We start from the raw sequence: 14,826 nt of genomic DNA on the forward strand, positions 1-14,826 counted from the left end.
AATTCAAATAGTGAAAAAAAAACATAAGTAAACAAAACTCACAAAAATTAATCTAACTTGGTAATCGGGCATTAAAATGGGTTCTCCACGTATTTTTTGCTAATTTTGGGTCGCTGATCACGAAAATCTTATTATTTCTTAAATTTGGCCAATATTTAAAAAAATTTTGGAATGCATTTTTAACTCCGCCTAGGCCAACATCAAAGAAGCCGCCTTATGCGCCGGATCAGTCCCGTCCTGGTGCGGTGTCTGTTTTGAAGCAAAAAACTCGACTGTGGGGTGGGACAGCCCTAGGCCTATCCCACAAAAGGACTGTAATAGTGCGGTAGAGATTTAGATTCTTGCCTCGATTCTCGGAGTCTAGGCTAGGAACCAGGCTAAAAAAAGGAGACGGGAGGCGTCGACTCTGGGCGGACTCGAAGCTTAGAGTCTGGGAACAAGATCGATTCTTTGAGTCCTCATTTGGACTCGAAAGAATCGATCCCAGAGTCGATCTTGCCCTGGCCTAATTAGTACTCTTCGAATAGGAAAAGAAAAAGAGGAAGCTAACGGGTCAAGGGGTGACCCCGAAAAGAGACACATTGCTTTACTATGTATCTTACTCTTTCTATTTATTGTTTTACTTTATTACATTTATTAACTTTTCTTTTCTCCTCTCTCCATCGACAACCTTTCTTTGACCTGGAGTTGGGACGGGTATTGGTGGGGTGGAAAGCAGAGGCTCATTGTCAGCACTGTACTGGATGTGACTTTACATAAGGAATACCCAGCTACATACATGTATTAAGCATGCACTTATCGGAGAGCCGTATGACTGCGGAGAAGGTGCAAAGACCATTTACGTCTTGCTTGTTGACAACATTAACCCTCTGAGATCTGCCATGACTTCCCCTGCCCCCATCTCTCGGATGAGAGGACATGATTGCTCTGGGAGGGGGGAAAAGCTAGCTTCCAATTGGTATTATTATTATTATATTATAATTTTTGTACTCCAGCAACACACAGCAACTATGCTCTTAATAGCGTCTTTCTCTTCTTTATCTCCTCAAAAAACTTCTCAATATAATACAACAGACACCATCATACCCATTCATTTTTCTAACAATCTCTCTGTGATGGAGTTGGGTTTTTGGTTTGTAGCATTGCACCTACAGCCACTGCTTTATCTCCTACCCCGGGATGGAAGGAAAATCACTGAACCACCAGTTTTAGATGCTATTCACAAATGAATGGCTCAAGTAGACCCGTGCACTGTGAGAGTTGTAACAACTGTAGGAGGGCAAGATGCAGTGAAATGGTGAAATGGTATGGGTTTAACGCCCCTATCAACACTATTAGGTTATTTAAGGGGCAGGACCTCCTAGTTTAACGTCCGTCTCCTATAGGACCGAGCCAAGTGGGAAGTTCCTGTAAAGTGTCTTTCCCAAGGACACAACGTCGGACCGAGCTGAGGCTCGAACCCCCGAACCCGCAATCTCACGCTCACGAGTCCGGCAGCCTAACCACTAGGCTACCGACGCCACAAGATTCAGTGACACTGAAAATCTGCCAGTCTTAAACAGAAAGCTACAACATACACTGTAGGTATAATTTACTGTCACCCACCCAATAAAACGCAAACACTTTATTTCAAGAACACAGACTGGCAAAGTATGAAGGGTCCAGATTCCGCACACGGCCTGCACCAACGCGCGCTTTGCAGAAAGCTCTAATGAAAATTCTGAAATGCCCTTCCAAGTTTTTGTCCTCTGGTGTTGCCTTAAACCCCCCACCCCCCGATAGTATCTTAAACCAAAAAAAAAAAATCAATAATCTCCTCCCCTATTCCGTAGTCCTATACTTCGCAACGCCGTTACTCCCACCAAAGACGGTCCTTACTCACACGATGCCGCATTTATTTATGATGCGAATGCGAGCAAGTTCAGTGACCGGTCACGATGGCCAGCTAGACAATCTAAAAATCAGACGATACTTGTACTTTCTTTTCTTTTTTTTCCACAAGCGACAGCACAGAGACGAGTCCGAGCATTTATTAAATTTTATTTGCACGGCGACATTGCGTTTATACTGCACAACCTGCATGTCACAAATGTTGTGTTATCAGACAACTGCTGGCAAACTTCTTGGTGGTAACGAAAGCGAAAGTAGATCTTGATTTTCCCGATCGAGCCTCAGTGTCACAAACGCTTCTGCCTGCCGCCATAGCTGCCTATTCGCGTGAAAGTGAAATGTACTCTCCGGATGGGGAAAAGCTGAACGAATATAATATCACGATCGCGACTGGCAAAAATGAACTTACTGACCTTATCGGACATGGTTTTCAAATATTCCAGTTCTGCGATACTGATACTATTTTGACAAAAGATGGGACTTGAGATAATTAGGATTACTCGCCCAAGCTGAATCTCGTATTTTTCGCATATTTTCGGCAAAAAAATCGTACTAAAATACGTAAAATCGTACTGGTTGGCATCTTTGCAAAGCAAATCACAATCAAAAGAGAAGCCTGAAACCTTCTTACCACATGGCTGCCAGTTTGAAATATTTTTCAAGATAGCATGAACAGATGAGGGATAAAAACAGAAGACCTTTGAAAAGAAAAATTACTACCAAAGCAAGAGATTATGAGAAAATCCATGTAGCATTATGGGAGATTTTTTTTTTTAGCCATTTTATAAAATTTGACCAAAATTAGCATTCATGATCAGTGGGGGAAATTTGAGGTAAATAGAACCACAAGGAATAAGAATAATTCTGACAAAATAGCTACAACAATTATATCTTAATTAACTAATACAGAGTGATTTCAAAAACTTTCAACACAAGCACCTTGAGGTCAGTGCAGCCAAGAAAACGCAGAGCCTCCTGATAGTAGCGGGCATGGTTCCCCATCAGCTTGTGGTAGTTGCTGGTAAGTTCATAGAAGCGACCATGGACAGTTGTAACGCCATCAATGTCTTCAAGAATCTTTTCACATTCTTCCATTAGAGCCTGTGGAGAAAGTTCCTTTCCTTGACTCATATGATTGAACATTTTTAGCATCTTTCAATCCCAATACTGATGCAAACGAACACAGAATGGATAACAGTATTTCACTCATTTCAGATCATCATCCAGAAAGCGGTACTTAAAATTATTTCCCTCTACAAAAGGTGGAAAGTACTTTTAAAAATGTACAATTTACAAATACAATAAAATAAAATAAAATTAACAAGGAATGACCCTGGATTATTCAACAAAGTACAAGAAATACTATAGCACATGGAGGCTAATGGAGCCAATTACTAAATCCTTAGAACAATGCAGGGTATTTTTCTAGCTTCTTTTAACTGCAATCTTGCAAAACCCATGTTCACAACACAACTGACCTTGACAGGAGGAAAATCCTTGTTGCGCAGGTGGATAATCCCTATGGAGGTCATGACTAGGACCTTGGCCTCTTCATTGGCTTTGACTTTCTCCTTTACCTTTTCCAGGAATTCAATTGCCTGTGCAGAGTCTGTCAAGGTGACACAAAACAAAAGGTAATGGTCTTGTTTCCATTGGGACCATTTTTCAATTTTTCTCACTCCAAATATTTGGCCTCAACTACAACAAATTTCATAAAACGCTTCTAGAAATATTTCATAAATACATTCCAAAAACATCTCCAGCCTGTGGAAGAACAAGGTCTTTTTTTTTTCATAAGAGTTTTACGGCACTTGCAACACAATAAGGTCATATAAGTGCCGAAGATTAAAGGTGTTACGAGAGAGTAACAAACAAAAAAGAAGGAGACATATTAAGGACGATAGATGTTTGACAGGAAAGAAAGAGCAAACTCCACCAGAGCACCCGTCAACCGCACACGAACAAGTCTGGGTCTTTTAGGAGTGTGATAATGTTGAAAAGAAAAAGAAGGCAGCACATTGGAGAGCCGTCGACAATAGCACTACAGTAAACAAAATTGCATACCGAATTGAAAAGCTCGAGCTGAGGCACGTAGACGCCTCAGGGAGAGCAAAAGACACTCTTTCAGAAAACACATCTCCAAAATAAACAGCCAGATACCTATCAACCATTTTTCTGTTAACCCAAAAGGACGAAGAGCTTCAGTCCAGCTGGTCAGACAACATCCCTTCTCTCACAGAATTTCCCCAGAGGTAAGCTTGGCTATGATGATAAAAATATGTCACTAACATTGGCTACATCCAAAATTCCATTTTGAGAGAAACATTTTTGTGTCAGAGCAAGAGTCAATAATCATCCTTACCCTTTAGAAGGTACCAAATGCATAGGAATTTAATAAATGGGCTGCCATTGTTAATTAAGCAAACAGTTATGATTTTAAAAAACACATTTTATTTCAAGAAAGCATCCTCAAGTGCAAACTCATTGAAATTCATGACCAGCTGTCAGCAATCTGGACATCCGTTTTCAGCACAGAATGGGCTGTACAAATTAACACTGTTAACCATTGACCAATCTACATAAACTTCTCAATGTGTATATAAAACTGCAATAACTCTTCTCACCTGGGATCTGTCTTACTACCAAAACACACAGCTCTGCCAATGATAGCGGGTTAATTCTGGGGAACAAACCAGAGAAGAAAGCCTTTTTATTTTGCTATTCCTTCAGTAAATATCAGATGCAGCTTTGAGAAATGTTTATAGTGTAAGTTTGGCTTCCTGGGGCATGAAACTTGATCAACTTTTTGTTGTGACTAAGAAATAGAATAATATAGAGATATAAACTCATGTAACTACACAGGAACATACAAGCTGCACAACTTTTCAAAACTTTTGGCGTGAAGGTGAAGGTCACATTGTCTCCTTTCCAAACAACTAATTTGTACAGGCATACAGTATTCTAAAAATGAATAAAGAAAGATGGTTGCACTGAATGTTCTGTATGAAAAGGAAAGTTTTGTAACTACGGTGTATGCAAAAATAACTAGATGGAGACAATTTGCACAAGATATAACACATTATTTCTCAAACCACAAAGGAAGGTGAGTGTAAAGAAATAAAAGTACTTACCTGTGCTCAAAGTCAGAGAGGAAATTCTCGTACAACTGAAAGCAAAGGCCAAAGTTTGAATGGTTACATGTGCTCATGATGACTCTTTGTACTATAACCCAATAACAAAATATACAGAACAGAAGAAAAATTAAGCACTTGGCACAATGTTAACCCTTTGCACAGGGTTGGGGTAAGAGGAGCAATTGATTGATATCCCTGATCTAACAGGTACTTGGCTGAGCTGGGTCTAAAAAAATTATTCAGCACACTATCCAATTTACAACACTTTTTACTCTTACACTAACCAATAATTTTCAAAAATAATTATGTTATAAGTGTCTATATTTCGAATTTGCTTCTCTCCTAATATTACAGGAAAAGTTCAACAGTGTAAAGGTTTTATGACAGCCCCCCCTCTGGCAAGTTGAGAGATTTTAAAAACGTTCACTCTTCTCTCAACCTGATATAACCTACAACGAAGCAAGAGCATTATAAGAAAAGCTTTAATGTTCAGCTAACCTAACATGTTAACTACAAGCAATTTTAAAATGCTTGGCATAAAATAATAGAGAAGATGAACAGATGGGAGTCTATTACAAATGAAGAGCAATCTAATCCTCAGATTAAGAAAATCTCTGAAGAGCTGTAATAGTACAGCTGAGGAGAAAGATTTTATCAAAATCAGGAGAAACCCATTAGCCAGCAATGCCAATGGAAAATTGAATTTTTCGCTTTAGCCCTTTTTCATTTGGTACTTAGAAAGGGCTCTCTATTCTAAGAATTAGCTTTTTGAATATAACAAAAATGGGTTCATGATTTAAAAAGTTATGGGGTTGTAAAGTACTGCAAAACATGGATAACCTGTATAGGAAAATACTCATCCTAAAAAGTGGACCAGGTAACAACAGATTCTGTAAGAAAATTGACATCTCTGTAATTGGAGCATTTGAAAGAAACTTGGCAGCCCAATGCGTTTTAGGACGGAGAATTCATTTCTGCAGTCAGATTTACTTTACCATATTGTAGTTATTTTATTGTAATTAAAATGTTAGTTTACATATATTACTATTTTGAGAAAAAGGGGCGTTGGGACAACAGCATTTTTAATGCTCACCATATCACATCATGGGATCTTTCAGAACATGTTGCAAGCATGACTAAATAATGGCAAAACTTTCTTTGATGACTTTAGACATATGCCAATCATAAAATATAATTCAATTGATTCTAACATGTCCTACAATTAGAAAGCTTTCTTTTTTCTGTTGATACACTAACCCCCTACTATTACGATGTAACATGGGAACAGGGAGAAAAACAACCAGATGCGCGTACCGGGCCATGCCCCATTTCAAGTGACCAATGAACGAGCTCGGAATAATCATGCCAGGATTTGTAGGTCACACAGATTTGCCGAGTGTGGAAAAATGGCCGATCTCTGTGTGAAGCCGCTTTGGACAGAGGGGTAGTGGTACATTTACGATAAATTCTATACAACTACTTAACACAGCACTTCCATAATTGAGGACACTCTAAAGGAAAGATAGATCTCTTACCTTGTTGATGTTGTAAATCAAGCTCCTTATAGTTTACCGAATATCTGCTATGAAAGTGTTTCCGACACTAAAGATTACGTCCAGATATCATTAGTTTGCCCTATTTTCTGATTGGCTGTAAGTTTCATTCATATCATATTAGTCCCAGTGGCGGTGGGTGGACCAAAATTTGGGTGGGGCTTAGGTTGCTTACAGTTCTTTATCACCAAATAGCAAGCTATAAGAACTAAAATGTGATGATTTTTCTATACTGACTCACGGTGAGCCACGGCATTTAGAGAACCATTCAAACGAGAAGAGTTACCTTTGTTTTCCATCTCTTTGTTCTTAGCGCATAGTTATTTGTGTCACTGGGGGAAAGTGTGTCGTAAACTTTCACCCCATTGTCAGGGCTAGGAGAGCATGAGCTCTCGTTGCAGTATTATTTTTTCAAGTCTGTTACCTTTTTTACAAGAAGAGTTTCATTAAGGACGGGCCGTGAGAAAGGGCTCATCCCTTGCTGAGCCCTAAAGACATTTGATTGGCTGCTGGGTTACTATAGTTGTAAGCGATGACAACAATGATTAGATAAACGACCAAGCCGCCGAGTTGATCACTTCGTGTTCACTGTGTGTGGTCATAACAGTTTCAACTGCTTATTTCTTAAGGAGAAACCTTGGTTTACTTTGGTATAGAGTTGGGGGTGGTGGGTGGGGAGGTGGTAGGGGCTCAAGCCCGTGAGCCCTTCACTACTCACCGCCACTGATTAGTCCAAACATAGAGAAGACTGTGTTAGAGAAAGTTGGCCACTTACGCTCTGATCCGGTCAAAAAAATACGCCCGTAAGCTGGGACCAAAATTTTGTCATGTACGCAAGCCCAATTGGCATTGCTACAAATTAGCAGAAACTGTTTAATACTAATTAATACTAAAAATGTTTTTTGCCAAAGAGTTAGAAAATTACATTGGCATTTTCTTCACATCGGACAAAGTGAAATTCCATTTTCATTGACGGTATGACTTCTTTAGTTTAGTTTTAGTAGAGGGTTTTGCGGCGCTTGCAACTGCATAGGGTCATATGAGCGCCAGAAGATTAGAGGTGTTACAAGAGAGTAACAAACATAAAAAAGAAAAAGGGGAGATAAGGACGATAGATGTTTGATAGGAAAAAAAGAAACAAACCACACCAGAGCACCCGCCAACCACCCACTGGTATGACTTCGACTATTAGATAATATGCTGTGTAACACTACCACCACGCACTTATTTTCGTAGTAATACAGATTTATTTTGTCTTTCAACAACTGGGTACAGAGATATTTGCAAACGTAGCGCTAATTGCGACAGAGTGGCGCTGTGACAACTAACGTGGCGTTTATTGTGACTCCGACAATTAATGCAGTGTTAATTTAGACAGAGTGAGTCAGAGACAAAAACAGAAGTTAATAAGAAAAAAGAATAACACACACACACGTGCACACACACACCCTCTCTCTCTCTCACACACACACACACACACAAATACACATGCACATACACAAATGCACACCGCACATGCTTGTGGCCTTATACGTGCGCGCGTACACACACACACACACATCAAACTAACAAAGACAGCCGTTGTTGTGTTGTTGCCCCTAGTGGTTTTTGTTGCTGTTGTAAGCTGCCGATGTTTTGTTGTAATATTTGCTGCTTCAGTATTTGGGCTGTCTATAATGTTTACAGATAAAGTCAACTCTACTTATAACTGTACAGAAAGTCTTTGTAGATTTTTGCCACACATTTTAAGCTCACCTTCTCAAGTTTCAGATGATTTCTTCCTAAAGACAACAAAATGTTCATCTTTAAACTTAGAAAAGCTTTGTCAAATTCGTCATAAGATTTGAATGCCTGCTCTAGAAAGCCTTCCTTGTCAGGAGGAGATTAGATACTAGGCCTAATGGTAGATCTAAATGATGTTAGATTCTAATCATCAACGTTAAAAGAGTTCCGTGATCACTCTGTTACAATTAACGCCACATTAGTTGTCACAGCGTCACTCTGTCGCAAGTAATGAAACCTTGGTACCAAAATATATTAATTCTTGAAGGTTATCAACCACTCATCAACAATCCAGAGGACTCCCTTGGCTCCCACTTACCCGAAGCAGTCCATCTCCTCTGGCAAATATGGGATTTTTCACGAACTGAAGCAATTTCAATGTCAGCTGATGCCACAACCTAAACAAAGAAAAGAAAGGTTGACAGATGAAGTACTTAGGAAGCTCAAAAGGTGGCACCGTCAAGTCAAAACTACACTTACTTCAAACATTCCAACTCAACATAGCCAACATCAACACAAACAGTATGCTTAAAATCAAAGTTTATAATCCTAGCAACTAAAATCACACTTTTTAATAACACATGGTTTACAAGTCTCCTGAAGCTCAGGCCTATCTTTGGAAATGAACGACTGAACTTAGACTTCACATATGAAGGCTTGCTAGTAGGGCTAATATAGTACTATTACTTTAAGTGTTATAATCACTTTCTCACCTACCTTGTCTAATGTTCAAGTTCAGTATATATTGAGTCATATATAGTAGCAATGCCAATCGCCCGCTGCGCCTTGCGCCAGAAATCGGCCTCCGCGCGACGGGTAATTTTTGGGCCGCTCGGAATCGGAAGTGACTCTCTTCTAAGTATAGTTACGGGAAAACTCCTGGACGAAAATAAATGAAACTCGGCAACCAATCAGAGGAAAGGTTAAACTAACGACATGCCAGCGCACAATCCCGAACGATTACTAGACCCGGAGATATTGCTGTATTTGTGCGAATTTCCTCTGCCGTTCGAAAACTAAGCGGAGCTGCGGGTTGGTCACCGACCACACAAGCGCCCCACATGTCTTCTTTAATGTTGTAAAATTTCAGATCTCTGCGTTAAGTAGATTTTAACTAACAACTTAAAATTACTACCCATCCATTGATAAAACACTAGAGCTGGAAACTAGATCACGCATTCCAAACGCGAGGTGCCGGCATGCAAGAGGCGCGTGATCGCTAGGCGGCATGTGATTGGCTGCCTATAACTATATAGGTCACCGATGACTACATCGCAGGTTTTCCCGACAGCGCTTTACTGAGTTTTAGAAGGGGAGATCACGTCGCGGTAAAAACGATGTCACGCAATTCAACAAATTTCTCGCAAATATCAGTCTTTAAGATCCAAAGTAATAAAGACATCGAAAAAAGTGATAGCAGAATTAGATTCTGCACTAAAAATCACATGAAGATGCCAAGTTTCATTCATATGCTCCAATTCATTACTGATTTATGAACAGTTTTTCCTCAAAATACATCAAGACGTCCCACATTTAAGCGATTTTTTTCCTATATGAAGGTCCTCCAACATTTTGCAAACAAAAATCCCAATAACTGTTTAATTTATTAATGGATTTTTAAAATCTAAAAACTACAGTTCTTAGAATTTACTCTATTTTCATTAGGCGCCTCTTTTCTCACCCCGGGTGAGAAAAGTGCAGGCGAGTCTTTTGGCTATTCTCACCCGGTGCGCGTTCACCGTTATAGCCTAGATCTAGGCCAACCAATTTTGCTTTCACCCTAAACCACAGAATTCTACACTGTGATAACAGAAAAATTGTAGAATTCTGTGCCGTGAACAAACGTTACATTACTACTGTTAGTGTTAGCCTAATAAAAGCGTACAATTTTGTCTGTGGGCAGTGGAGAGAGAGGGAGAAAGAGAGAGAGAGGAGTAGCGCGAGAACTTCCGGGCAAAACAAAATGGCGACCCGCGTAGTTCGGCTCGATTTGAAAAGTTAAATAGCCGTCGTAGCATCTTTGTAGACAACCAAATTAATTTACTTTTGTGTTTTAACATCATTTTTTAACTTTGTTTTGGTCAATTTGATCGTCCACACCAATAGACAGTATTCAGAAAGAGATAGAGAGAGAGAAGAGGGGAGGAGTAGATCTTGCGAGAACTTCCGGGCAAAACAAAATGGCGACCCCCGTAGTTCGGCTCGATTCGAAAAGTGAAATAGCCATAGAGCATCTTTGTAGTCTATCAAATTAGCTTACTTTTGTGTTATAACGTAATCTTTTCTTTGCCTTTATCCATTTGATCATCCACATCGATAGAAAGTATTCCGAAATTAGGAAAAACAGGTCTTGTTTCACACCGGGTGAGAATAGCCTACGGTGGCAAGTCTCACCCGGGGTGAGAGGTCGATCGTATTTCTATTCTCACACCGGGTGAGAATAGCTACTTCCTTTTTTAAGCAATTTGGATGAAAATTTAATTTTTCATTGTCATTGCTATATAGATCTAGATTAGATCTATATTCTATAGAAATCTAGCAATCTAGCGGAAATAGCCTACTTCTGTAACGAGCGACCACCTCAACAATCACGGCGCTTTTTCGGTAGTTCCCACCCCCCTTATTTGATAGAGCCTGACCTACATCTAGATCTATATACGTTTGATTCGCGGCAAGCTAAGATGTCAAACCTAACAACTGCAAAACATTAAATTGTGGTAAAATTCAGGGGGGCATGCCCCCCTGAAACCCCCCATCTTGTTTTTATTAGGTCAGGGGGGCAAGCCCCCCTGAAACCCCCCTGCTCTTGGGCTTGGGGCCAAAACCGAAGAATAACAAATGCGGGGTGGGAACTACCGAAAAAGCGCCACAATCACAATAAAGGAAGTGGCTATTCTCATCCGGGGTGAGAATAGAAAAACGATCTACCTCTCACCCCGGGTGAGACTTGCCAGCATAGGCTATTCTCACCCGGTGCGAAACAAGACCTGCTTTTCCTCATTTTGGAATACTGTCTATCGGTGTGGATGATCAAATTGATAAAAGCCAAGAAAAAATTACGTTATAGCACAAAAGTAAGCTAATTTGATCGTCTTCAAAGATGCTATGGCTATTTCACTGTTTGAATCGAGCCGAACTACGCGGGTCGCCATTTTGTTTTGCCCGGAAGTTCTCGCAAGATCTACTCCTCCCCTCTCTCTCTCTCTCTGTCTCTTTCTGAATACTGTCTATCGGTGTGGACGATCAAATTGACCAAAACAAAGTTAAAAAATGATGTTAAAACACAAAAGTAAATTAATTCGGTTGTCTACAAAGATGCTACGGCTATTTAACTTTTCGAATCGAACAGAACTACGCGGGTCGCCATTTTGTTTTGACCGGAAGTTCTCACGCTACTCCTCTCTCTTGTCTCTTTCTCTCTCTCTCTCTCCACTGCCCACATACAAAATTGTACGCTTTTAGTAGGCTACAGTTGTAATGGAACGTTTGTTCACGGCACAGAATTCTACAATTTTTCTGTTATATCACAGTGTAGAATTCTGTGGTTTAGGGTGAACGCAAAATTTGTTGGCCTAGATCTAGGCTATAACAGTGAACGCGCACCGGGTGAGAATAGCCAAAAGACTAGCCTGCACTATTCTCATCCCGGGTGAGAATAGAGGTGGCCCACAATAAAAAGGAGAAACCTAATCCTAACCCTTACCCCTCTATTCTACTCTGTCTCATTGCGGTCGCTCATGGATGTCCTCCCCTATAGCAGAGCAGAGCACTTTTTTCACGCCTGCCCTGTCCTATGCCCCGTGGACTGTGGCGAGGCCTGTACCACTGAAAAGTACAATTTTCCTGTGTTGGTCCTACAGCAGTGCTCATTAAAAATGTCCTAAACACATCTAGAAACTAGACCAGATCAAGAGCTAAGTCAAAGAATCGAATTCAAAATAAATAACATCAACAAGAGAAGCCTGCGCTTCTACTGTAGACTCTACACTGTACTCTATTGTGTTGAGTCATGTCAGCAGTAGATCTATTTTGAAGTTTCTTTCTTCTAATCACTGACATTACGTTTCTTCTTTCTCACTGAGCCACACTTACTTTTTATTGTAAAGTTCTTCGATTTGACCCCATTCAGCCGCCACATCTCCTGAGCTTTTACGCTGTTGCTCAGTTAAATAACCTGAAACGTCTTTCGGCATGATGATCGCTTGATGATCGGTGTTTGGTGTGTTTCGGAGGAGAGGAAGCCTTGATTTTAATACTTTCTTCCTTCAAACACTGAAGAACTCAAATATAAGCTCTTTTCTGTAAAAAGGTATTTACGGTGTCTGGGGTCCACCCACAGAATTCTACACTTAGGCTAGTGTAGAATTCTGTGCTGGGGTCCCACCAGAGTATTATACTATACTCTCTGGTCCCACCAAGGAGATTAAAAGTACTTCTAAGCTCCTTGGGTCCCACAGAATTCTACACAGTGTAGAATTCTGTGGAGGGTCCTTTTAGGAAGTGTTACTTTTATCTCCTTGGAGGGAAGCACAGAATTCTAAACTTTTGCAAACAAGAATTTACAGTCCGTCACAGAATTCTACACTTAAGTGTAGAATTCTGTGCAGTCCGTCTATGATAACGGCAATTTAATTAATTAATTTGGTTACATCGATAATAAATTATTACCCCTTTCTTCTTATTCTCATTATTATAGGTAGTCTTATTCTTATCCTTAAGTCTTAGTCTTATTCTTTTTCTTATTAATCCTATTCTTGTTCGCCGTATAAGTTTTCATAGCAGATTGTGGCAATCAAAGGGTAATACAGTTGATACAACAAATTACAAGGTCGGCGATCGACGGCACAGTTACGCAAATCCTCTAGGCCTATCGTTGCCCTACTGTTTCATTGTTCATATCCTAAATTCGTTCATATTTTGGTGTTTATTTTAAAGAAATGGGACAGGACGGTCCTGGGTTTCCATCAAACGCAAAGCTTGTCCGCAGAAGATAAACTGTGTCGTATTATTAATATTTTTTTAAGCTATAATAAATGAAAAATATGTTTTAAATCACTTTAAGTTAACCCTTTAACAAGGTTGAAAGGTGAAGATGGATTAACAGTATGCGAGAAATACTGATGAGCTACCAGTAGAGGCTACCTTGAGGAAAAAAATTAATTGTTTTTGTTTGTTTCGATTGGTTGTAACTGAGAAAGCCTTGTCGTAGGCCTATATTTTCTTGTGCTCTGTTTTAAAGAATATCATTTGTAGCCTCATAGAGTGTAAAAACATGTAAAATAGAGGTTTCACAACAGAATGAAATCAAAATGAGAATAGGACACATAGATCTAGAGTCTACGACCATAAAAATTAACAAATTAGGTGTCCACCTATCCGAATTCTTAGCATTTTTTTTTTCTATCATTGCAATATAGATCTATATGTGCTTTCAAGATAAAATTCATCGTTTTCAGTTTCTATGATGCAATTTAAATTCTCGTTCTCTTCTCCTGGCTCCGTCGTATTTAAAACTGCTTTCTTGCTATTTCTTCCTCACAATTCTTAAAATAACATCTTCTTTGAATTTATTGATGTCTATCATTTTCGCTTTTTTTTTCATTTAGATCAATTCCGTTTGGGCCACCTTGTTTGCAACAATTTTTAGGTCCAAACAATGATGTACTTTACGTGGACCAGGTGAGGTTTCATTTGAATTATTTAGTTTAAGCTCTTTGTGGTCTGATTGTTCTGACTGTTCTGGTTATAAGATTTATTGCTATCCAACTCTAAACGTACCAATGCAATTTATGATGATCAACAACTCTTTTATTTGATTTGTCTACAAATGTCTCTCTTTGATAACTCATGGTTAAGTTAACAAAGGTATAACATTGGGCTTTCTTTGGGGACACTTCAAGATATGATGGTGAGAAACAAATCCATGCTTTTTGGAAGATGCTTGTGAATGTAGAATTGCCTTATTGAGCTGACAATAATATACCCACTCACAATAGCCTTAGGTATTTTCTTCTCAACCTTTACAAAGTGTTTTTGTTTTCATTCTAGTTTTGGTTTCTTATTACCGCGACGGTTTCATTAGGTATCAGGCGTGGAACAAAACTTCAGAACCAAAAATATTCTTTCTTTTTCTCACTTGTAAAAGCACATTTTTATTTTGTCTTCCACAACTCAAAACGGCCCCTCCCCATTCCCTCCCTTGTGGAAGTCGGAAGTGCTGGGCCTCACCGTGGCACAAGGGTGTAATATTCTGTTCAAATCAGAAGGGTGGCTAAAAAAAACGCTAATATGTTTAGTTAATAGCCTACATTCTGGTTTGAACTTAGTGGCTAACACGACAGTACTACACGTTTTTTGTTTTTTTTTAATGAAATACGTAACTAGATCTAGTAGCTTTTGAAGTTAAAGTTATCTAAGATTTTTTCCAACTTCTGCCCATTCCCCAGAGGGCAATTGGGAAGGGGCAG

The 14,826-nt window shown here is 39.5% G+C and overlaps 1 protein-coding gene across 1 annotated transcript in view; it reads right to left on the minus strand.

The window, feature by feature from the left end:
• LOC101860526 (26S proteasome non-ATPase regulatory subunit 13) overlaps nucleotides 1-12,688 on the minus strand; it is a gene marked incomplete at its 5' end in the record, with an annotated part of 20,617 nt that extends 7,929 nt beyond the window's left edge. Inside the window, 6 exon segments of the mRNA XM_005107692.3 lie at nucleotides 2,830-2,991; nucleotides 3,369-3,499; nucleotides 4,515-4,570; nucleotides 5,022-5,056; nucleotides 8,679-8,757; nucleotides 12,452-12,688. Coding sequence (XP_005107749.1) covers nucleotides 2,830-2,991; nucleotides 3,369-3,499; nucleotides 4,515-4,570; nucleotides 5,022-5,056; nucleotides 8,679-8,757; nucleotides 12,452-12,552 — 564 coding nt within the window.
• Between the last annotated feature and the right edge of the window lie 2,138 nt (nucleotides 12,689-14,826).

Source organism: Aplysia californica, unplaced genomic scaffold (genome assembly GCF_000002075.1).
Source record: "Aplysia californica isolate F4 #8 unplaced genomic scaffold, AplCal3.0 scaffold00623, whole genome shotgun sequence".
NCBI classification, from domain to species: Eukaryota; Metazoa; Mollusca; class Gastropoda; order Aplysiida; family Aplysiidae; genus Aplysia; species Aplysia californica.